Raw genomic sequence first — 24686 nt, 5'->3', positions numbered from 1 at the left:
TTCATACTTACGGGCAATTTAAAGTCTTCACTCAACCTACCATGCATGTTTTTGGGAAATGTGGGAGGAAACCGGAGTGCCCAGAGAAAACCCACGCAGGCACGGGTAGAACATGCAAACTGATTGAATCCCGGTCCTCAGAACTGTGAGGCAGACACTCTAACCAGTCGACCACCGTGCCGCCAACTCTGAAGCTTGTGTACATTTATTTCTGGCTTAATGTATAACTGTAGGATTTATAATGCACTAACGCAGAGGCAAAGTCTATTATTACAGTGGTCCATTTAGCTCCAAAATGTCAGCAGGGAACACCCACCCTCCTACAGTTTACAGAGGTGATGCTTATCCTCAAGGACGGTAAAAGCTTCTCTTTGGTTGTTAGCAAAGTTAGCAGCTCCGGAAGCAGCTGAAAGTTATTTCAGGTGCCAGCCATGTTGTGGTTCGTTGTTAAATGTTAGTTAGAATAGACATATTCCATTTTTTTTTTCTCTGTATTCGCTGAACGTGCAAGTTGAGCATAGGCTTGTTTTACTTTTTAACCATTGTGAAAGGGTGCTCTTTGGGCAATGGACCAACTCGCATTCCTTTCATATTTATAACTAAAGTTTATTTGCTATCTTATATTACAGGTTCACCAGAGCATAAAATGATCATATCTTGTTGGATGCCTGTTAGACATAACCAATTTGGCTTGTAATGATAGATAGAATGCTTACACAAACATTAATTACATGATTTAAGAGTAAGTAATTTAAGTAATTATACAGTTGTTCCAGGTCTATAATCATAGTCTTTTCTTTAAAAAGCAGTCACATTCCATCCTTAAGCATCACGGATTCTATTCATGTGAAAACCTTACATTTGCCCATGTAGTTTAACTAGTTGGTCCCTGAGCGTTGTTTACTCAGCTGTAACACACACACACGCACACACATTCAAGGACGTTACAGCCGAGCATGATCAGTCTTTGAAAGAGAAGCTACGCCACAATAAAGTCAATTCAGTTGGCTCAAAGAGCAGCAATCCCTAAAAAGAAGTGAATCTTTAGTTTGTTCAGTGTATTTGACCGAGAGGTTACACACACAGGACAAAGTACAAATGGCATCTGCTTGGAGTGTTTCTTTTTGGCTTTACATAACCTCCTAAAGCGCTTCATGACTCAGATTTAAATTTCAAACTAGCGTTGGCTGGATCCACCCAATCACTCACACGGAATGGAAAAAAAAATAAAAATGATTTTCCTAAAGCTGGCCAACACTAACTACATTATGTATGTTTGACAAGTTGGTATGTAATTAGAGAGGAGCTTGCTGGCTCGAATTATCATGTTTCTATACAAAAAAATGGAAGAACACTTGCTCAGATTGCTGGCATGACTATGATTTAATCATTCCACTATATTTAATAATAATAATAACAACAATAATACTACATTTTCAATTTATATAGAGCCTTTAAAGGGACCAAAGAATGCTTAACCAGGGGCAGATTCACGATTCGTCCAGCACAGGCAAATACCTGGGGCTGCCCCGTCACACAAAACTGATTGTTTTCTTCTATTTAAAGCTATTAATAGCATTTTAGTCTTAATTCAGATGCATAAATCATTAAAATACTTAATCTATCATAATTGTTTTGACTGCTACCCAATCCCTCCTCCTGCAATGGATTGCACATGCGCAGACTTGATTCAGGAAACAAATTCGTTGGTGAAGTTTTAGAAAAATGAAGTGGAGCTACCCAGTGAAGTGGAAAAGAGAAGAAGGCGAGAGGAAAACTATCAAAACTACGAATGGTATCAACCTTTTTCAGTAACGACTGCAGTACAAAACAATATTATCCATATATATGAACACACATTTTCTTTTACCGCTTATCCTCACTAGGGTCGCGGGCTGCTGGAGCCAAGCTATCTTCAGGCAGGAGGCGGGTACACCCTGAATCGGTCACCAGCCAATCTCAGGGAACCATTCACACTCACATTCATACCTACGGCCAATTTTAGAGTCTTCAATTAACCTACCTGGCATGTTTTTGGGACGTGGGAGGAAACCGGAGTACCCGGAGAAAACCCACGCAGAAATGGGGAGAACATGCAAACTCGACACAAGCGAGGCCGGATTTGAACCCGGGTCCTCAGAACTGTGAGGCAGATGTGCTGAGCAGTCGTACACCGTGCCGCCCGAACAACATTATATTTACCTTATTGTGATTGTTCTGGTTAAAAAAATAAATACTGTCCAATCTAAAAATAACAATTTATGGTGATGAAATAACAGTTGGGTCGCTAGCAAATCACTGTGCAGTTCTTTAGCCTTTTCTGGTACAGTCATGTTTACATTCACTGTGATTACTGCTAGCCCTAAATGGCCAACACTTCCCACAATGTAGTGCAGCTGAGCTGAGAGAGCACTAATTAAATGAGTTCCAGTGATGCTCTGACCGTGCCTTTGAAGCATTCATTTGAGTTGAGTCATCTTTGAGAGACGGATGATCCATGAGGGTGCAGTACCACATTTACACAGCCTTTTCTATCTTTAACTGTCCCAGTTAGCGGTCTATTTTGAAGGCACACCTTTATAGTGAGAGAATGAGTCTTCATTTGGGGAACACTGCATCTCTTAGCGCCAGGTGGCATGATGATGATGATGATGATAAATTGATGATACAAAGTCTCATCTGTGTCACTTGACCGTGATGCAGCAGTCGTGTTGCTGAGTACTGTCCCTCACACTCCCACAAGAATCTGTTTTCTTATTTCTCAATGTAAAAGAAGTAAAGGAAGGTGTATGCATTGAATAAATGGTATATGGAACTCAAACTGTTTAAATGGGCTGGGGATTGAAATCCAAACAACCGGCACATACTGTGATAAAAAGATATCCTGCATCAAAGAAAACTCAATTCTATAATAAATGAGTGTGCACACCCTATGCTTAGGCTGTTTGGTTATTTATAAATGACTAGGGTGTTAAATGCCACATTAGTCTGTTAAATTGTCTAACTTTCCACTAATAGCACCATCTGTGATCAGAAATTGCTGACGTTGTGCCTCCAGGATGCATGTATAAGTTACACATGTTCAACAATGTTTACAGTTGTAGTCTGAGCATAGAAGACAAAACGTCATCGCTTCATAGTAAGCCGTCCCATTTACTGCATTCCCTAGCAGTGCTCATCTAATTAACAAAGACTGTCACAACACTTTTGGAATTATTTATGGAAAATTTATGAAGGCGATAGGACGCCAGAAAAATTCTTGATTCAAAATAATAACACAGAGAGGGGGAGAGAGAGAGAGAGTGAGAGAGAGAGCTGTCGGTCGGCATGCAGCAGGAATGCTACACTTAATAGTGGCGCTCCCCTCTAATCTCCAAATGATCCCCCCTGGGTCCAACATAATGCTCTTCGACTTATTACTATACCTGTGAGTTAGATTAATTAGCTGAACATATCACAGTCAGTGCCACGGGAAAACTGAATCATCCGACCATTAGTGCAGAGTCAAACGGTTGATAACATCATGACTACTTAAACCATCTATAATGAAATTCAGTACAAGAGCTGTGTCAAAATTGTCTGCCTTTACTAAGATAATAATGCTAACTTTTTATTGACACTATCAGGTGTATTAATGTATGTCCTGGAATTGTAGGTTGCAGTGATGTAGGAACTGCAGTGCAGCTCAGTATGTTGCGCCGACAGTGCTTAAGAAGCAGACTTCCAATTTTTATTTGGTTTTATATCATCAAACCTTCAACCCACCGCTCCCCAAGTCCTGATAGGTCTCTGAACTGAGGCTTCTCTCCAAAGCCACTCTAAACGGATCTACTTCTCTAGACTTTACTCTAAAGTTTTCCATCACGTGATTGCTATTTGTTCCGTCATGGTATATCTTACATTATTTTAAGGGACTACATTGGTAGCCCAATGTCAGCATTAATCGTTTTATTTGACCATTGGAGGCTGCCTTGGCTGTTGCACTAGAGTTCAGGAATGTAACAAGTGAAGAGGCTGAAAGACTACAAAGAGGCCCCCGCATACCTGTGGGAGAGTGGGGGGTACCTCACAGTTTATGCTTGTAAAACAGCCATAATCTTGCGCCTCATCTGGGACGGTCAGATGGAATTCCCCTTGCATGGAGAAAAAAAGAATGGCAGAAGCGTGAGTGGCATGAGAGTTGGCATTAGCACAGACTTGAAGCTTATATAAATAGACAATATTGAGTACATATTTTAGTCAGGAAAACGGTTGAGGACTTCTGTGACTGTAGCCTGTGCTTGACGGTGAAATAGCAATCATGTTACTGATTAAAATGAAATAAAGGGGAAAAAATGACCACCAACCTCCGATTCGTAATGAAATTGCAGCTTTTGCAGATTCAACACCTTTTTTGATGGCAACTATTGCCCCCTAGTGTTACAACTCAGCAATGCTTCACACATGGATTCATGGTATACCGTTAAAAGATAATTGTTAAATTAACTGCAAGTTAAATGTCACATAAACACAGGATCCCAAAATAGTTGGTTTTTTTGTGTGAATAATTTGCTATTTAGGGCAGCACACTGATATAGTGCTTAGCATCCCTCCTTTACAGTTCTGAGTTTCGGGATTGAATCTCGGCTCTCGCCTTCCTGTGTGGAGTTAGCAAGGTCCCCCCCTTGCTTATGTGGATTTTCTTTGAGTATTCTGGCTTCCTCCCACGTGCCAAAAAAATGCATGTTACGGTCATTGAAGACTTGTCGAGCTGTCTGCACTGAACTGAATGTGAGTGTGAACAGTTGTCTGTCTCCCGTGTGCGCTGAGATGGAATGGCAACCAGTACATGGTGTACTCCGACAGTGAAACATCTTCGGTTTACACAAATGTCATCTTACAATCTCAGACTTTTTTTCCTCACATGCAGGATGCGGATGTCTGGACTACTAAACTCTCCGTCTTGTTTGCTCAATGGAATTTCTTCACAGTTGAAGCTTTGGTGCAGCAACTAAAGGATAAAATAATAAAGGACAGGACACATTGAGTGGCAAGATGAATATGAGACAAACGTTAGAAATTCCAGTTTTTATTTTATGGTATTTACATCTAGATGTGTTAAACAACTCAGGACAGAGCACCTTTTGTTTGACGCCAAATATATATACAACAAAAACACAGGAATTGACCTTGCCGTTCCAATACTTTTGGAGGGGACTGTATATATTCATGCATTTATATTTACAACAAAAAGACATGAATCTTACCTCAAAATACTGCTCCTCCACTTTTGGGTTGATGCCCTCGGTGCGTTGCTCGTAGCAACAAATAATGCAAGTCTCTGGTCCACTGAGAAGCTTCAAGGTCTCCACCAGTGGAGTAATCGACTGTGCAGAAATAAATGAGCATTTTAGGATAAATGTATTACATTGCCGCTAGTGGACATGAAAACATGCAAAACATCCATTTAGATTGAAATCCATAACAATACCTGCTCATAATAAATACAATCTGCCATAAGGACATAGTTTGGAGGTGGAAGGAAACCAGATACATCTTTGCCCCTGAACAAAAAGAACACAGAAAAGTAGCAATGTATAAATGTGTGTTACATATACAATGTAATTTATACACTACCTAGAGACAAACATCAAAATGCAAGCATGTTAAAAAAATATAAAAGAGTACAAACCATTCCAGTACCTTGGCAGTTATGGATCCACTAGTGATGAGAGTCTGGTTGTCTTGAATGTTCACTTTCAGTAGGGTCTGTAGATCCTCCAAGTCTGTCACACTAACATAAGCGCTATGAAAATGAATATAATGAAACAGGAATTAACAGACATTAACTGGGTAAGCTAAAATAGAAACATCAGGTTTACATACTTCTTGATATGAGTACAGGGGGTATTCAGTTTACAAGAGAGTTCTGTTCATCAGGCAACATAACCTGAATTTGTATATAAACAGTAAATATTTGTATGAAAATATATAGGCCATAAATATAAATCATCCATCGATCCATTTTCTATCGTGGTGTCCTCATTAAAGTCATGGGTGTGCTGGAGGCCATCTCAACTAACTCTGGGTGAGAGGCAGGGTACGCCTTGGACTGGTCACCAGTAAATTGCAGGGCACACACGCAAGCATGAGAAGAAAATACAAACTCCAGAGTCAAATGAAAAACAATAAGTACGGCGGGAACTGAGCGTGCTGCTTGTACTGCGTGATGACTTACGCCCTTCGTAAACTTGAGATGATATAAGATATAGATATAAGAATGAATCATTATATATCGGGAGATTAATTGACAAAAATATCATTTTAGACAGTCAGTTATTGACTGAAGATGGTCAATTATTTACACATGAAGAATTTTGAACAGTTAATGTTATACCTGTTACGCCTTGTGAATTCTCTATTGTATTGGATGCAATACCAGAAGGTTCTAAAAGGCTACTAATTTGAGCTCCTAAAGGCCAAAACAGTAACATTGCAAACTTTAATCCCAGTAGTTTATGTATTGGTTATAAATAAAAACCCCTTAGCCTGGTGGCCGCTAGGCAACTTAATTTTTCAATGATCAGACTGGATGAAAAGTTTAACAATTTATTTGAAATACAGAGTCAAACTATAAGGTTGGTGAAGGTTCAGCGCTGAGGTCTTCTATGCGCAGCTCTATCAGCTCCGCGCGGATCAGACCCCGGAAGTCTTCAGTTGTAGTCTTTTACAGTGGAGAGACTGCTTTCTGTCGTGACGTCAAGCAGTCGCGGACCAATCCTAGCTTCATCTCGGTGTGTGGGTACGTTTTGAAATTCAGTCCGACGCTATGAATTTACGAAAGAGCGTGTTGGACATTGTCAGGGATAAGTCAGTGCATCCGCCATATTGAATGTGTCAGTTATCCCATCCTGTTCTGCCTGACGCTCAGGTCGCTCTGTATCCTCAGTCAGAGCGGTAGGAGTGCATTCCAGCATTCCCAGAGTGTGGCGCTCTGAATAACCGAATGGCACACTCCATCAACGCTCTGAGTTTCCGAATATTTTGGAGTGCACAGAGTGCGCTTGGAGAGAATTTCTGAACGTAGCCTAAGTGTAATATATGTATATGTGTGCATATAATACAACTACTGTCCCCTCCAAAAGTATTGGAACGTTAAGGTCAATTCCTTTGTTTTAGTTGTATACTGAAGACATTTGGGTTTCAGATGAAAAGATCAATATTAGGCTGTAAACGATCAGGATTTTTGGGACCGATCATTGAGTTAAAAAAAACGATAACCGATCACCGATCCGATCACAAGATGGAGGAATGTGTCTATTTAAATGACTTGTTCATTTACTGTATATACTTGTGTACTTAATTGCCCAAAAAATTATATTTATAATAAATGTATCTTTATTCATCTATTTATGCCAGTGAGGCACAGTGACAGACAACAAATGAATGGTCTTCCATTAGATGGCAAGAAGTACATACAATAATTAATGTATACACTTTTTGTGACATTTTTGTTTGTTGGTGTGCCGTGAGATTTTTCAATTGTAAAATGTGTTCCTTGGCTCCATAAAGGTTGGAAATCCCTGCTCTAGTCAGGTCACGTATTCTAATCAGTCAGGTCAAACCAACAGTACAACATGACAGAAATAATGGGGGCTAACTTATTGTAATAAATTACTTTATTGTAATTAAATTACTTCACCCACACCAAAACAGAACGCCGGTACAACCGTTAGTGCTAGCAGTAGCTTGCTAGGCTACATAACGTTCTTGTTGCCTGCTTGCGAGTGGTATCGTATTAAAAGTACGTGAACATACCTCAAGCAAGACTTAAACAAACGTCCTGAGCACCAGTGACCACCAACACGCGTTATTCCCCATTCTGTTCTTATAATACAGTCGGCCCGATCCACGGTAACGAGTGTATCCGGTCGCATTTGAGTTGACAAGATAAAGCCCAGTGATCGTAAAAAACGGGATGTGGTGGTATAGGAATACAAGATTTTATTGCAGTAGTTTGACATAGTGCAATCGTTAAAGACCAAATTTGTCTTGGCATCTGATCCGCGCATTACGTGTTGTCTGTCCCACACCGCCGACATGTTTTTTTTAAAATAACTTTATTGGCCGTCAGATATTTACAGTATTAGTGTCAAAGACACGCGACAAGGCTAAAAATAAATTAGCTTTTGGATTCAAATATACTGTGCACGATGGCGACTCAGAGTAAATGACTTTTGCGGAGCCGATCAATGACATCATTGTTCGGATCGGCAAATTATGACAAAGCCGATCAGCCTAAAATGCTAATTATCAGCCGATAACGATCAGGCCGATAAAATCGGTGTAAAGTCTATTGAAAAGTGCTCTGTCCTGAGTTGTTTAACACATCCAGATGTAAATACAATGAAATAAAAGCTAGAATTCTGAACTTTTGTCTCATATTCATCTTTTGATCTGAAAACCAAATTTCTACAGTATACAACAAAAACAAAGCAATTGACCTTGCTGTTCCAATACTTTTGGAGGAGACTGTATATGTTTGTGAGAAGAGCTGGGTGTGTATCTGTAATTGAATGTACCAAACAAAACGTGTATCCAGTGCTGTGAAAGCATGCAGCTAGTAATTTATGTCACTATTAAGTGATCAAGCCTCCAATATTGATTGAGGGAAAATTATTCAAAGGGATATTGTTTCCAAACCTGCAGGAGTTTTCTCCTGGAATAAAATATTAATATATAGGCTGAAAAAAAACTTGGTTTTTCCCCAAAAATATTTAATTACAAACAAAGTGAGATATTTCATCGGTGCTACCCTGTAAAGACCAAGCTGCAAAAATACAAGATTAACATTGACTCAATGTGCTCTTTCTGTGCTAATGCAGAGGGAACAATATCTAATTTGTTCTGGTTCTACTTACACAAGCATTTTTTGGACTGATGTAAATAATTTTGTCAATTAAAAATTTTAACCCTCAACGAAAATAAGTTTTAGGTATGTACTTTTAGGATTTTCTAAATTTGACAAAATAATGTTTGTTTATGTATGTTATTAACCTTCTCTTAATTTCGCCAAAATTTCATCTTCACCGTGTAACGTTGGCAAGTCAACGCCTAAATCTTGTTGTTTAAAACATGACTGTTGCCATACCTTTGAACCCCAAGGATGTTCGGACCAAAAGACCAAATTGTAAGCACTGCAATTTATTCGGAAATAATGTAGAGCCTCCTTCTTTCCTATCTTTGTTTTTATCCATGTAGACTACTCACCACTATATTCTGTACTCTTTTTGTATATCGAAATGTAATACTGGACTGTCAAGGACCCGCATTAATAAATTTATTGAACTCACCCCAGTGTTGCTGCCATCAAACCAACGACCCCGGTTCCAGCTCCTAACTCCACCACTCTTCGGCCAGCCCATAAATTCACTCCCAAGGACGGATCGTAAAATTCTTTTGTCTCTAAATATTTTGCAAGAACGATGGCTGCATCCCACACCACGCAGCCCACGTCCCCCATGTAACATTGACTCACTGTCAAGACAGAACCGTCGTTTTTCTCAATTTCTCTTACAAAGTAGTTGTTTTGCTCTCCCTGCGTCGCCATGTTGGCTGAGTCGTGAAGGAAACGGAAGTTCACCTGTTGACATATAAAAAAAATACAAAAATAAAATAATATTTTTCTTGCCTTTATATGATTACGGTATGCGGTGGTGTATACTGTTTTTAGGCAGGTGGTAGTAAATAGCTCCATAAAAACTGAAAACGTGTCAGCAATAATAATTGTAACGTAACGTGAAGCGAGCATGCGCAGATGGTGGCGATGACGAGCGGCGAGAGGGCTCTCGCGCCAGATGTGTCCAAGTGACTTTTTTGGGTTAGCGTCTAAGCTAAAAGCAGTTTTGTTTTTCACGGTCTCTTTTTTGGGCATATTAGCTTTTTATTGAATTTAATACTGAAGCTGTATCAATGTATTGGGAAACAGACGTTGTATACTGTGGATTTTATGACGTTTTGCAATGTTTCGTAGCAGCACAGAAGAGATTGTGACTAGTGATACTTTAGAAAGTGGACATACCTCTGATGTGTCTCCACCTGAAAGAAGTCTAGTAAATGGAAACACTTCTTATAATCCCTCCTTTCAAAATTTGGATGAAGAGAGTACTCGCTCTAGCACTGGTCCATCACTTCCTCACACAGCCACAGGTAACTCTGTTGGGATACTTTTTTTCAGATCAATCTCGCACCAAATGTTTGGTACTGTGTAAAGGCACACTCATTACATTGTTAGTCTGCCTCACGGTTTTGGGTGCGAATCTGGTCTGCATCCTTACTCTGTGGTGTTTGCATGTTTTCCGGGGACTCTGGCTTTCTCCCACGTTTCTAAAACATGCAAATTGGGTTCATTAAAGACTCCAAATGGGTGTGAACATGAGTGTAAATACTTGTCTATACAGGGTGCAAAAGAAGGTGTAGTTTTTATGATGAGAAACAATACTTGTATTCAATGAAAATTATATGAATGTACAATTTACCAAGTACCCACTCTGTGCTCAGATTGTTGGACTTTTAGGATTTACCCATTTTTGTGGTCTACTTTCGACACTCAAGCAAACTTTGACGCAAAGGTCTTTATTGTTATCAATTTATCTTTTATGAATTTACACACCATCAACAGTATGTTGTTTTCCCGAATAGACTTTATCTTTTAAAATACCCCATAATAAGTAATCCATTCAGGTAAGCTCTGGTGATCGTGGTGGCTGTTCAACTGGCCCTCCTCGACCTATCCATCTATGGAGTGATTCGTTTTATGGGGTAATAAAGAAGGTACAGTTGGAGGAAAATGTATTCGAACCCTTTGGAGGTACTTAATTTTCTGCATAAATTGTTCATCAAATGTAGGCTGATCATCTAAATTACAAAATAAACCGTCTTCTTGAACGAATACCACACAAACGGTTACAGTGGGTACGGAAAGTATTCAGACACCCTTAAATCTTTCACTTTGTTATGCAGCCATTTGCTAAAATAATTTAAGTTCATTTTTTCCCTCATTAATGTAGACACAGCACCCCGTATTGACAGAAAAAAACAGAATTGTTGAAATTTTTGCAGATATATTAAAAATGAAAACCTTAAATATCACACAGCCATAAGTATTCAGACCCTTTGCTCAGTATTTAGTAGAAGCACACTTTTGAGCTAATACAGCCATTTTTGGTAATGATGCAACACGTTTTTCACACCTGGATTTGGGGATCCTCTGCCTCCTTGCAGGTCCTCTCCAGTTCTGTCAGGTTGGATGGTGAACGTTGGTGGACAGACATTTTCAGGTCTCTCCAGAGATGCTCAATTGTGTTTAAGTCAGGGCTCTGCCGGGGCCATTCAAGAACAGTCACGGAGTTGTTCTGAAGCCACTCCTTCGTTATTTTAGCTGTGTGCTTCGGGTCATTGTCTTGTTGGAAGATGAACCTTTGGCCCAGTCTGAGGTCCTGAGCACTCTGGAGAAGTTTTTCGTCCAGGATATCCCTGTACTTGGCCACATTCATCTTTCCTTCGATTGCAACCAGTCGTCATGTCCCTGCAGCTGAAAAACACCCCACAGCATGATGCTGCCATCACCATGCTTCACTGTTGGGACTGAATTGGACAGGTGATAAGCAGTGCCTGGTTTTCTCCACACAAACTGCTTAGAATTAAGGTCAAAAAGGTCTATCTTGGTCTCATCAGACCAGAGACTCTTATTTCTCGCCATCTTGGAGTCCTTCAGGTGTTTTTTTTTTTAACAAACTCCAAGCGGGCTTTCATGTGTCTTGCACTGAGGAGAGGCTTCTGTCGGGCCACTCTGCATAAAGCCCCGACTGGTGGAGGGCTGTAGTGATGGTTGACTTTCTATAACTTTCTGCCATCTCCCGACTGTATCTCTGGAGCTCAGCCACAGTGATCTTTGGGTTCTTCTTTACCTCTCTCACCAAGGCTCTTCTCCCCCAATTGCTCAGTTTGGCTGGACGGCCAACTCTATGAAGGGTTCTGTTCGTCCCAAAGGTCTTCCATTTAAGGATTATGGAGGCCACTGTGCTTTTAGGAGCCTTAAGTGCAGCAGAATCTTTTTTGTAACCTTGGCCAGATCTGTGTCTTGCCGCAATTCTGTCTCTGAGCTCTTTAGGCAGTTCCTTTGACCTCATGATTCTCATTTGCTCTGACGTGCACTGTGAGCTGTAAGGTCTTATATAGACAAGTGTGTGGCTTTCCTAATCAAACACAGCTGGACTCCAATGAAGGTGTAGAACCATCCCAAGGATGATCAGAAGAAATGGACAGCACCCGAGTTAAATATATCAGTGTCACAGCAAAGTGTCTGAATACGTATGGCTGTGTGTATTTCAGTTTTTCTTTTATAATAAATCTGCAAAACTTTCAACAATTCCGTTTTTTTCTGTCAATATGGGATGCTGTGTGTACATTGAGGGAAAAAAATGAACTCAAATGATTTTAGCGAATGGCTGCAATTATAACAAAGAGTGGAAATTTTAAGGGGGTCTGAATACTTTCCGTACCCACTGTATCTGTTGTCATGTTTTCATTGAAAATAACATAAACATTCACCTGATTGAAATGCTGTGGCATGTTGTCAAGTGACCTATTCACACCAGACATCCCAGGAATGTTACTGAACTGCAACAGTTTTCTAAAATTTATTCTGATCATTGTGCATGTCTGATCTGCAACAAAAGAAAACATTTTGTTGAGGTTATTGCTGCCAAAGGAGGGTCATAGAGTTATAACGCTTACAACTGTATACCTACTTTTGCACCCTATACAGTATATGTCTTGAGTTTGGCTGGCGTCCGGTCCAGGAAATATACTGCCTCTCACCCAAAGTTAGCTGCTACAGGCTCCAGCTCACCTGTGACCCTAATGGGAATAAGCGCCATACAAAATAGATGTCTTTGTGTTGTGTAATCTATGGCAGAGCAGTGTTTAAGATTAATTAAAATACACCTTCCTGTTGCTGACATAGGTCAATTCCCCCATAGCCTTCAGTTAGGAAGGACCAATCCACCCCGCCTTGCCTGCAACTCAGACAGCTCTTACCGTCGAGGAACACCAAGAAGCCTGAGGAAGATCCCGGGTTCTGCAAGGGCCACACACACTGCATGGACACCGTTGACTGATCACACTGGTACTGTGGCCCAAAGCAGTACTTCGAGTTAGAGGTTGAGTCACATTTTCTCAGTTAATTTGTCTTTTGTAGCAGCTACAAGTTGCTCCTCTTCTACCACTGCTTCTGGTGCATCTGTAGTTGTAGCCCTGGTTGAAGGCCGTGGTTTGGCCAGGGGAGAGATTGGAATGGCCAGTGTTAACTTGAAATTTCCAGAGCTCGTACTCTCTCAGTTTGCAGACACTGGAACATATGCTAAGGTAACCTAAGAACTGCCAAAGCTGTTATTTTTGTAACTGTTGTCTTTGTAGTAGAAGGATGCCAACCTGTACACTTCTTAAGGTTATAACCAAGGTCCATATCTTGTTGCCGATGGAAATACTGATGCCAGACACTGCTTGTGATAAGGGAAAAGGGACAAAGCTCTTTACCCTCATCGCAGAGAACCTCCAGGTGCCAATGCAAGAATATACTGTATGTAGCATAAAAACTGTCAATATTGTACTATTTGTTGCAAGTATTTTCATTTTGTGTGTCAGGGTGTTGCTTTCACTGCAATTCAAAGGAAATATTTTAATGAGAAGAAAGGACTAGAGTACATCCAGCAGCTCTGTGCTCCAGAATTTAGCACTGTCCTGATGGAAGTACAGGCTAAGTATGCCATTGAGTACAAGAATGTCCAAAGAAATAGAAATAAACTGTGACAACCATTTTATTACCAACTGTCCCTATTTGTGCAGATATTATTGCCTAGCAGCTGCAGCGGCTTTGCTGAAATACTTGGAGTTCATTCAGAACTCTGTGTATGCTGCCAAGTCGCTTAAAGTGAGCTTTAAAGGAAGCGAACAGACAGCTATGATCGACTCATCATCTGCCAGTAACATGGAGTTGGTGGTCAACAACAGAGACCACAGGTACAATAAGAGCAAGTGATAACGAAATGTCAATTCAGATGTGTAGTGCTTGTATTGTCCCATGTATATATTTACTGTGTGTACACACAGCAGCGACCATACCCTTTTAGGCGTCCTTAACCACACGAAAACTCCTGGTGGCGCCAGAAGGTTACGCTCCAATATTCTGGAGCCTCTGGTGGATGTGCATACTATCAATATACGCTTGGACACGATACACGAGATGCTGCAGAATCAGGAGCTCTTCTTTGGATTGAAGAATGGTAACAAAGAAAGTATTTTAATCAAACTTGATTCTTATACAATCTGACAAAATGATTTAAACATTTGGCCCTTTCTTTCCTTAAGCGATAGGTCATTTCCTTGACATTGACCAGCTGCTTTCTGTTCTGGTCCAGGTTCCAAAACAAGAGACAGTAAGTGAAGCACTTTTATTAGTTATTATGCACTTATTTTAATTGTATCTTATTTATCATCGTTTGGTGTGCTGAAATAATTAACTGAGTGCATGAAACATACCATAAAGAATATGTTTACATTACGCGGCGGTGGCTTTGTGCAAGCGCCATTCATTTGCAATCTGGACACATGAACATTTCCTGCTCTGGAGAATTCTTAAATTACACCACAAAAAATGTAGATTTGTTGCTTGTTGCAGTTTTTAAAAATAGCTGCTACGGAGGTTGTAAAATTTGCTAAATTGGTAACACTGACTCAGTGGCAGTCCTGGACAGAATGGCACCTTGTGCGACGCCCCTACATTGCGATTGAGATATTATTTTAAATCGCAACCTTTTCATTATTACCATTACCATTCTTTGAGTGAAATATGGTTAATTCTAAATATACAGTACTATAATACCAAATATGGTTCCTTGCCCTTTCTATTATCCAGCCATCCATTTTCTGTACTGCTTATCCTCACAAGGAATTTCATCTGTAAATGTGTAAAAGCCCATGTATAGTAATCAGTTCTTTTATACCATTTTTATAGGTTCAGGTTGCTGAAGCAAAGATTATGCACATCATTCAGCTGAAACACACTTTGGATCTGGTGCCACAGTTGAGGGTTGGTGCCTGCTGATATACTGTACATGAGTTAATAGCTCCAAAGTTAGGTTTTCAATCATTTTCAAAAAGATAATTGTATAAACAGGTGGTGTTGAAGAACTGCAACACAGCTCTTCTTAAAGCATACAGCACTTCACTAGAGGATAACAGGTAGCTAAGTCTTGTGGCAGTTGTCGTCTGTTTTTGTATTTTTACTCATACAGGTTTGTGTACACCTTCAGATTTGATGTGCTCTTGAAGCAGATCCTTACCGTGATTAATGATGACACCACCTACCTGAAGGGGAGCCTGAACATGCGCACACAGAAGTGCTATGCTGTGCGACCCAACATTAATGAGTTCCTGGATATTGCCCGACGAGCTTATACTGAGATAGTGGATGACATTGCAGGTGCATACTGTACGTCAATGTATTTGTTCTCAACTTCTCGTCTTGAGTTTTTTGATGTATCAACCTGGATTTTAAAAAATATATACTATACATATAAGGGCAGCACGGTGAGACTGGTTAGAGCGTCTGCCTCACAGTTCTGAGGACTGGGGTTCAATCCCCGGCCCCGCCTATGTGGAGTTTGCATGTTCTCCCCGTGCCTGCGTGGGTTTTCTCCGGGAACTCCGGTTTCCTCCCACATCCCAAAAACATGCATGGTAGGTTAATTGACAACTGTAAATTGCCCGTAGGTGTGAGTGTGACTGCAAATGGTTGTTTTTTATATGTGCCCTGCGATTGGCTGGCAACCAGTTCAGGGTGTACCCCGCCTCCTGCCCGATGATAGCTGGGATAGGCTCCAGGACGTTCGCGACCCGAGTGAGGAGAAGCGGCTCAGAAAATGGATGGATGGATGGATGTACATATAAGGGGTGCATATTCTTCACTCCTAAGACGTTAGTTTAAAATCTGGTGATAATTCACACGAGGCATAATTAATAATGAATGTTTTAGGTAATGGGTGAAAACCTAAAAACAAACAGTTAGACCCAGAATTATTCATAACCTTGGAAAATGTGTTCCATGTCAAAACCATACGTTCTCTTTCTCAGTACAGACATATCTAATGGTTTTTATGTAGATTTATAATGCAGCAGCTTGTATAATGGTGCACAATATTGCATGTCCAACTGAAAAAATTGTCAGATGATAAAAGGTGTTTAAATCAATTTCAGAATGTTATAAACTGCGAGATGACATATTTGAGTCTTTTGCCATTGTCTTATGTAATTTCAAGCTAAAAGCCAAAAGTAATGATAAAAATAAACTTTAACTAAGAATTTGGACAGGGTAAGAAAAGGCTTTTGTATCTACATTTTTCATAATTTCAATAAAATGTGCTGCTGGGCAAGAAGACAGAGTGCCAACCAAATTGAATTGAGATTGGATCCCTATTGCATGTGAGAAAGCAATTTAGATTTCATCCATCCATTCTCAATCTCATTCAGGGCACAGGTGAGCTGGAGCCTATCCCAGCTGACTGTGGGAAAGAGGCAGGGAACTCCCTGGACTGGTCATTCAGTGGCATATAGACAAACAATTCAGTTTCACACTTATGGACTATTTATACATGAGAGTCTTAAAGGAACCCAACAATGTTTTTGTAATGTGAGAGGAAGCCAGAGCCCATGCAACCACAGGGAGAACCAACTTCACACATCAAAGCCAGAGCTGAAATTCAAACAGTGAACTTCAGAACTGTGATGCAGACATGCACACCTCGAGTTCACCTTGATGCCCACAATTTTAATTTACCATAGAAAATAATGGTCAGGGTTTTTATGTCAGTGTTATCAGGTTAGTTTATAATTGTTTTGTGCTTACATAAACTTTTACAACTACGGTATTTGTTTCTTTTGCTCCAGAAAAACATTTGGATATGGATGCTTTAACTATCAAAATACTGCATTGCAGCTATTTTGTCACAGATTTCCCCAGCAGCAAATGTTTATACTTTCATGGATGCTTTTGGAAGTGTTCATAAGTATAGCAGTTGTGTTTCTCAGGACTAGTAAACCAGATGGCCGAGAACTATGGATTTCCCATGCGCACAAGCTTCAGCACTGCTCGAGGTTTCTTTATCCAGATGAAGCTGGAAGGAATGTTCTTGCCTGAGGGGAAACTTCCTTCAGAGTTCATCAAGGTATCCTCAGTGGGAATGACAATGAAAACTATATTTTTATCCTTACTGAAGTAAAAAAAAGTTCTTGGTTAAAAAAAAACATGGCAGTTTCTCATGCTTTCACAGTTGTTTGTTCAATAGCTTCTTTTAAGAAATGTATGTATATAAAATGTGATTTATTGTACGAGCATAATCGTTGGCATTTGACATCTGTCCCCTCAGGTCACAAAACACAAGGACAACTATGCCTTCACCACCGCAGATCTGATGAAGATGAATGACCGCTGTGATGAAGCCCTGAGGGAGATCGTTCATATGTCCTATGTGTGAGGAGCTCATCACACTCAAGCTCGGAACAAGCACACGGTTATATTTAATGCATGTGGTTATTTACATAATGTTCAAATTGAGGGTTTTGTTCTCTTTGTGTCCTTTTCAAATGAATGTGTCCTCCAAGTTCACCCTTACGGTTAAGATGTACAAAATGAATGAATGAATTCTAAGTCAGTTGCTCACAATATGACATTCAATTTAATTGGAATTAGAGTATTGAAAAAATGCACAGCTTAATAAAACCTCTAATACAATTCATTTTTTTATTTTACTACCCTACCTACTTTTTTATTGTCCACTTGAGGGCAGCACAGTGGACGACTGGTTAGCACATCTGCCTCACAGTTCTGAAGACCCGGGTTCAAATCCGGCGTTCCCCGTGTGGAGTTTGCATTTTCTCCCTGTGCCCATGTGGGTTGTCTCAGGGTAGTCTGGTTTCCTCCCACATTCCAAAAACATGCATGTTAGGTTAATTGAAGACTCTAAATTGCCCGTAGGTGTGAATGTGAGTGTGGATGGTTGTTTGTTTATATGTGCACTGCGATTGGGTGGTGACCAGTTCAGGGTGTACCATGCCTCTCGCCCAAAGATAGCTGGGATAACCAAGTGAGGATAAGCAGTATGGAAACTGGATAGCTGGATGTCCATTTGAGCAGGGGTTCGCAATCTTTTTGATCCTGGGGAGGGGGGTCAAATATTCCAGTAAACATATCAACACTGTATTGGTTTAATAAAATTTACCTCATTTTTTGGCTTTATTTGTATTCGCTAACTCAATAAAATCCAGCTGCAGTTTATCAAAATCAGAAACATACAATTTGATTATCACTTTTATTTATAGTGTGTATGTAAACCTGCACATACAACAACACAACACCAAATGTCAAATCATGAAACAAATCAAGCAGCTAAAGAAACAATTTAAGGACTCAGTTCAGGCATATTAACAAAAAAATAGTGATTTTTCTACAGCAAAAAAGGGGACAAAATTTGGAAATTTGATTAATAATGTGGTGATAAAATAAATTTGTAATAAAAGTTTCAAATTAAATAGCTAAAGTGCAAATGAAAAACAAGATGCATAATTATCAAATGAAAATAAATTGGGTTTTTTTTCATGGAAGAACCAGAAGTCTCTCCTTTTATCTTTGACAAATAAACAGTAGAAGTCACAACAGTTGACAAGCTACAACTCCCTTTTTATATTGCCATTTTAATGAAGCTGAATGTTTGAGGCCATGTCTGATACGGTGATTCATCATGTTGTTTGAGAGTGGGATGGCCACCAGTTTATTTGCGGCAATCAGCTCACGGCTCAAATCCACAATAGTAGGCAGAACCAACAATACAAAGATTCTTAATGCTTTGAATGTTTTGAAGGTTTCAGTGCTTCGCTGAATAGTGTTATCCCGCACTCCACACAAGGAGCTCTCGTCTTTGCCTCATTTCCCCCTTACTTACTAGCGCAAGAATTTACTCTTTTGGGAAGGGTTGGCATCAATTTTGTTTTCATTGTTTCTTTTTCAGAGCTTATCCATAGCTTTCTAGCTCATACACTTGTGCTCTAAGTTTACATACCCTGGCAGAATTTGTAAGATGTGTACCATTTTCTAAAGAAAACGTGTGATCAGGCAAAACACATTTATATTATTTTTAATGGGACTCAAAATATATTTGGTGCACAATCATTAAACAAAATATGGTACTACAGAAAATAATGAAATGGTCAGTCATCAGTTATATTTAGCCGAAATATTGCCAATATTTCGCAAATTCTAACAGTGTGTGTCAACACAACTGTATCTCTGGTGTCTAACTTAGAGTATCAGGCCCTCGCATGTAAAGTAAAACTGAAGGTTTTTCGCTGCCTTCAAGGTGGTGCTCTGAAAAATCACTGCACGAGACAGTGCTTTTACTAATGTTTTCCTTCAACAATGTACAGTACCCTCTTAACACTGAACTTATCTCCTTCCAAGGGTGGTATGTCAACTTCTCAGGACTATCCATGAACACGTCCATTGCCTCTACAAACTGTCGGATGCTGTATCGATGCTGGATATGCTGCTGTCGCTGGCAAACGCATGCACCCTCTCTAACTATGGTGAGTGTGAGTGTCTTGTCAAACTGTCACACTTGATTACATCTGATTTCCAGTCGCGTAACAGTTGACACATAAAGTACCGGCCAGTCAATGTCAATGAGCTGGCAGTTCTACTGACCTCTGTCCTTTTTGTGTGGGTCGAGGGCAACCCAGTCAGTCCTGAAAGTGAGGAGTTCGGGCCTTCTGCGGTCTATAAGTATCTGTCTACAGACGTGCTAACTGACTGCCCGCTTCTTCTCTTGGCAACTTGTGCTCAGATTACCTTGCCCATAACCATGCAGTGGTTACCAAGACCGATCAGCCCTACTGGGGAAAGCTCTCTGTTTCCACTGCTCAACTATGTTGAAAAAGTTTTATATGTATGTGACACTCACAGTTGAATGAATCTGTACCAGAATCATACTGCTTGCATTATAAATCTTTCGGAACTGTAGAGGCATTGTTGTTGGAATTTTGGTACATGTGTACAAATAAGTTAACCAAAGATTAATACAACTAAAATAAAGAAAATACTTACCCTTTGGAACTGATATGACGAGATTGTAAGTCAAATTCATGCATGGGCACTGTTTAACCTTTAACTATCATGCTAGTGTAAAAAGAATGCAACAGTTTAATATAAAAATGTTAAAATGATAATGCTTATTATTATTACCGGTCTAGTCTGCCCTCACTCTGAACTGAATTCTCATAAAATCAGCTGAAGTCTAGAGCAATATTTTGACCCACAAACATTTGTGCAACCTGGATGGTATTTTCCCTAAAAGATTGTGTTGAACCCTGAATTGCACAACTTTTGGGGCATTCACATTCCACTGTATATATGAGATACATTAATAAAACAGTATAAAACACATCAATATGTAAAATTTGGCTGACTGGCCTTTACAGCTCCCCAAGAGGGAAGCGAAGTAGCGAACTGGTCTCAAATGCCCCCTTGTGCCTATTTGCAGTATGGGTCATAAATCCAGCCCAATCAATATGAGAATCAGGTCTAAGTTTGTAACAAATTAATAACTGTCTATGATTGTGATTGTACAGTTTGTGTGTAAGTGAAATTAATCCATGTCATCAATTTATTATTTAAAATTTCAAAACGTTACCATAACATGTATGTCTTGGCTAACTATGAACTGATTAAACAATACTCTTATGGAAAAGTCCCTAGTCACTGATGGTGTAGTGGTACACTCGCCTGACTTTGGTGCAGGCAGCGTGGGTTCAGTTCCCACTCAGTGACGGTGTGAATGTGAGTGCGAATGGTTGTCCGTGTCTATATGTGCCCTGCGACTGACTGGCGACCAGTTCAGGGTGTAGTCTGCCTTTCGCCCGAAGTCAGCTGGGATAGGCTCCAGCGTCCCGCGACCCCAACCAGGATAAGCGGTGTTGAAAATGGATGGATGGATGGAAAAGTCTAATGATAGTCTTGATTTTGTCTGCAAGTGCGACCAGAGTTCACAGACACACTAGCCATCAAACAGGGTCGTCACCCCATCCTGGAGCGAATGCCCGGACAGCAATTTGTATCCAACAACTGTTACGTCTCCGAGGGCAGCAATTTTGTCAGCATCACAGGACCCAACATGAGCGGGAAATCCACATATCTTAAACAGGTGGCACTGTGTCAGATCATGGCTCAAATAGGTCAGTATTAACTATATTTAAAGCAACAAATGATTTGATTTGGGGTTTGAGTGATTTCACTTTTTTATAGGTTCTTTCATCCCTGCTGAGTATGCTTCTTTCCGTATCGCAGATCAGATTTTCACCAGAATTGGCATTGATGATGACTTTGAAACTAACTCTTCCACATTTATGGTGGAAATGAAGGAGGTAATATACATTCTACCAATTTTGTGTAAAAGAAACCACAGCTTGATCATTCAGACAAGTTTATCTCTCCTTAAGGTGTCATACATCATTCACAATGTCAGCGAGCAGTCCCTCATCATCATAGATGAGCTGGGACGTGGTACCAGTGCTGAGGAAGGCATTGGGATATGTCACTCAGTTTGTGAGTTTCTCCTCAGCCTCAAGGTAAAGCACACTGACCCTTCTTTGTTCCAGCAGCTAAGTCTCCTCCAGTCTATATTATACACATTTACTTGCTTAACATGAATAAAAATCTGTTAGGTGTGTTGTTTGTCATGTTCTTAGGCCTTCACCCTGTTTGCCACACACTACCTTGAGCTGTGCCAACTAGAATCTCTGTATCCCAGTGTGGACAACCAGCACATGCAAGTTCAGCACACACGCACTCGTGACACTGGCACTGAGAACATAGTGTACACTCATTTACTGAGTCAAGGATTTACTGAAGAAAGACACTATGGTAAACAGTCTGTCAAATCACTCTAATGAAATATATGTCAGAAGGGCAGTAACAAAGCGTACTATTGCTCTCTTAGGCCTCAGAGCAGCTGAAATGACCTCACTTCCTTCAAGCATAATCCAGGAAGCAAAGACAATTGCCTCCAAAGTCAGCAGGCATCTTTTGGTAGGATTCATTCAGTTGTCCTTTTAAGTGCATTTTACTACAGTATGTCCAACAATGAAAGCAAGAAGTAAACCATGCAATATGCTCTGGTGTTGAGATAACGGTCACAAATTCCTCTCAAATGTTGCTGAACAAGTAAAATGTGTTTTGGACATTGATCCCAAGGCCAAGCGTAAAAGTGATCCAGAAACAGAGAGGCAGCGTGGGTTATACCGCTTGGCCACCCGCCTCCAGCAGACTGCCAGAAACTCCAGACTTGACCCGGAGAGCCTACGCATGTATCTGAAGGGCCTAAGAACGCAGTATGAGGCAGATCTAGAGGCTACAGGGCTGCCAGCATCCACGGATACCTGAGAGAGGAATCAAATCTTAAAGAGGAATGACTGTCCCAGACGTACATCAAGTGAGAAAGTTTAAGTCTGGTGTGTACAGTTTATTTGGACAATTGCATTTCTTTGACTATTATTAGCCTTAAATGCATTTGAAATACATTTGAAATCCAATGCAGTGAGAAAGTTAATCATCTGCTAATTTACAGAGCATTGACAACAAATTAAAAATATAGAAATTAATTTAGAAATATTGTTACCCACAAAAACAAGAAAAATGAAAATAATTGAGTCTAAGTATTGTGATTTATTTCCATTTTATTTATATATTTATTACATATTTACAGTATTTTGTTGCAATATCATTTTATACACATTTTATTTGTAATTATTTATTATCACCTCAATAAATTGTGGTACTTGTCTTCGGTTCCCTTGAAAGTTGCTATGTAATGTATATTGCTATTATTTTTCATAAACCATAGCATACCATAGCAGTCCCAAAATAGCATGCAAATAGGCTACCTAGGCCAGGGCTGCGAGCAATAGGGATGACAACAATGCAATCTGATTGAAGCTTAGAAATGCTTTTAAGTGAATGACTTTGTATTCGTCCATAGGCTCACGCTCACCTTTGGCATTGCACAAAATACATCGAAAGTCAAGTAAAACAAAACCAAAGTAATGGCTCACAAATCTTGAAAAATAAAACAGTGAAAATAAGCCACATAAAAATTATGACACTTAATAACTGCAAAAACCTCTGAAGTAGTCAGGGAAGGTTCAATGGCCAAAACAACAATACAGCGGAACGTTTTGAACATTTTGCCATTAGTTCATACAGTATATAAAGTGTATACTAGATTATGTCAGCATAAGCCTTAAATTAAGTTGCAATTTCTAAATAAATTAAGTGAATTAAATTGGTTCCTTCTTTGCAAATACAATACTAATGAAAAGTTAATATTCAGTTTTCAGGTAAAATGTCATGATTAACCTAAAATGTACTATACATTTTACAGGTGTACTTGATTTAACCTCATCTAAACTTTTGCATGCACATATCCAACTGTTGTTTCAATACTCGCTGTTCTCTAACGAGCCGAATAACAAAATTCACAATAGATGTTTGATCCAGGAATCGACAAATTTCCTGGTTCATTTAGAACTTTAAAAAGTCATCATCATCATGCTGTCTATATTTTGACAGCACGAGACCAAGACGGCAGCTAACAATTGATCAACAGTACCTTGCCAATTGTGTCTTGTGTCTCTCAAAGCCTTTTGATATTTAACAGCGAGCCCTAAACCTGACCTAACCCTTAAGATATTTTGTACTGTAATAGTCAGAATCAATGTGTAGCTCTCTCAAGCTGGAATGATAAATATCTACAATTCAGTTGAAGATAGCCTCAATTATCTGAAATGAGAAACTCCATACACATGAATGGCAAAAGTGATGTCATTTGTCCTGTAGAGGATATATGAAATGACAATTGTGGATAGGAAGAATTTAGTTGTAGATCTGAAATGTCATTTTTGACTGGGCAAAACTGAGTTAGATATCTGCTACACACATCCAGTCTGCCGTTAAATGTTAAAAGGGTTTGCCATAGGGAGGTGGCCACTGGGCTGAAGAGTGTCACACAGTGTCATCGTCAGGTTGCAATAGAGAGAGTGGAAGAGTCACCGAAAGGCAAAGAAGTGGACCTCCTTTTTAATGTGTTGGTCACTCCATAAATCAAAAACCTATGGTTAATTTTGCCGTTGCAATCCTTGTTAGAGATAGCAAGCTGTGGAAAAAAAACATTGGACAGGCGACATTGAAAGGTTCAGAGAACGTCAAAATTACGTTCACCTGTAAAGGTTATACCCTAGTGCATTTTATGTTCGTCCTTAAATTTAAGGCAAAAGCCAAATAGTGTATCCCTAACTTTTTGTGACTAGTTCTATCCAATCCGAAGAAAGCATTACAGTGAGCAAAGCCAGCACTTTTAATACTTGTAGTTATTCGTGTATTCACGCATAATTAATTAATTGAAGTTTACCCACAAACGGAGATAGTCTTGCTTGTTCTCTCATTTTAATGGAATTTGACAGATTTTTTTTTTTTTTTTACTTTGACATAGACGTCATAAGGAAACACTGGCGACATAATGTGACCACTCCTCTTTGCCTTTTAT

General features: G+C 39.7%; 2 protein-coding genes across 3 annotated transcripts; one reads left to right on the top strand and one right to left on the bottom strand.

Moving 5' to 3' along the window:
• vcpkmt (valosin containing protein lysine (K) methyltransferase) lies at positions 1–9635 on the bottom strand. The gene is made up of 5 exons (XM_061697231.1): positions 9333–9635; positions 5672–5785; positions 5471–5543; positions 5247–5366; positions 1–4990 (listed from the first exon to the last, which is right to left on the bottom strand). The coding sequence occupies exons 1-5, from the start codon at positions 9587–9589 to the stop codon at positions 4877–4879; spliced, it is 678 nt and encodes a 225-aa protein (XP_061553215.1). The 5' UTR covers positions 9590–9635; the 3' UTR covers positions 1–4876.
• Positions 9636–9928: 293 nt separating this feature from the next.
• On the top strand, positions 9929–22760 carry msh4 (mutS homolog 4). 2 transcript variants are annotated; one of them, XM_061696421.1, is made up of 20 exons: positions 9929–10188; positions 13007–13168; positions 13241–13407; positions 13490–13600; positions 13687–13802; positions 13888–14061; positions 14155–14324; positions 14410–14477; positions 15056–15130; positions 15218–15282; positions 15354–15523; positions 17128–17264; positions 17466–17569; positions 19553–19677; positions 21121–21321; positions 21392–21510; positions 21586–21714; positions 21835–22009; positions 22086–22174; positions 22340–22760. In XM_061696421.1, the coding sequence occupies exons 1-20, from the start codon at positions 10002–10004 to the stop codon at positions 22526–22528; spliced, it is 2733 nt and encodes a 910-aa protein (XP_061552405.1). In that variant the 5' UTR covers positions 9929–10001; the 3' UTR covers positions 22529–22760. The 2 variants fall into 2 exon arrangements, with proteins under 2 accessions (XP_061552405.1, XP_061552404.1); XM_061696420.1 differs by having other exon boundaries at positions 14152–14324.
• The last annotated feature ends 1926 nt before the right edge of the window (positions 22761–24686 follow it).

The sequence above is a fragment of the Phycodurus eques genome, chromosome 14 (assembly GCF_024500275.1).
Source record: "Phycodurus eques isolate BA_2022a chromosome 14, UOR_Pequ_1.1, whole genome shotgun sequence".
Taxonomy (NCBI): domain Eukaryota; kingdom Metazoa; phylum Chordata; class Actinopteri; order Syngnathiformes; family Syngnathidae; genus Phycodurus; species Phycodurus eques.
Note: the sequence above shows the minus strand (reverse complement) of the source record. Positions and strands in the feature narration are given on the sequence as shown.

Coding starts and splice junctions, on each gene's coding strand:
- vcpkmt (XM_061697231.1), bottom strand. CDS start 9,589: ATGGCGACGCAGGGAGAGCAAAACAACTACTTTGTAAGAGAAATTGAG. Junction 5,544..5,671: donor ACTGCCAAGGTACTGGAATG/GTTTGTACTCTT, acceptor CTTTTTGTTCAG/GGGCAAAGATGTATCTGGTT. Junction 5,367..5,470: donor ATTGTATTTATTATGAGCAG/GTATTGTTATGG, acceptor ATTTCTGCACAG/TCGATTACTCCACTGGTGGA.
- msh4 (XM_061696420.1), top strand. CDS start 10,002: ATGTTTCGTAGCAGCACAGAAGAGATTGTGACTAGTGATACTTTAGAA. Junction 14,062..14,151: donor GTCAACAACAGAGACCACAG/GTACAATAAGAG, acceptor GTGTACACACAG/CAGCGACCATACCCTTTTAG. Junction 15,283..15,353: donor ACTTCACTAGAGGATAACAG/GTAGCTAAGTCT, acceptor GTACACCTTCAG/ATTTGATGTGCTCTTGAAGC.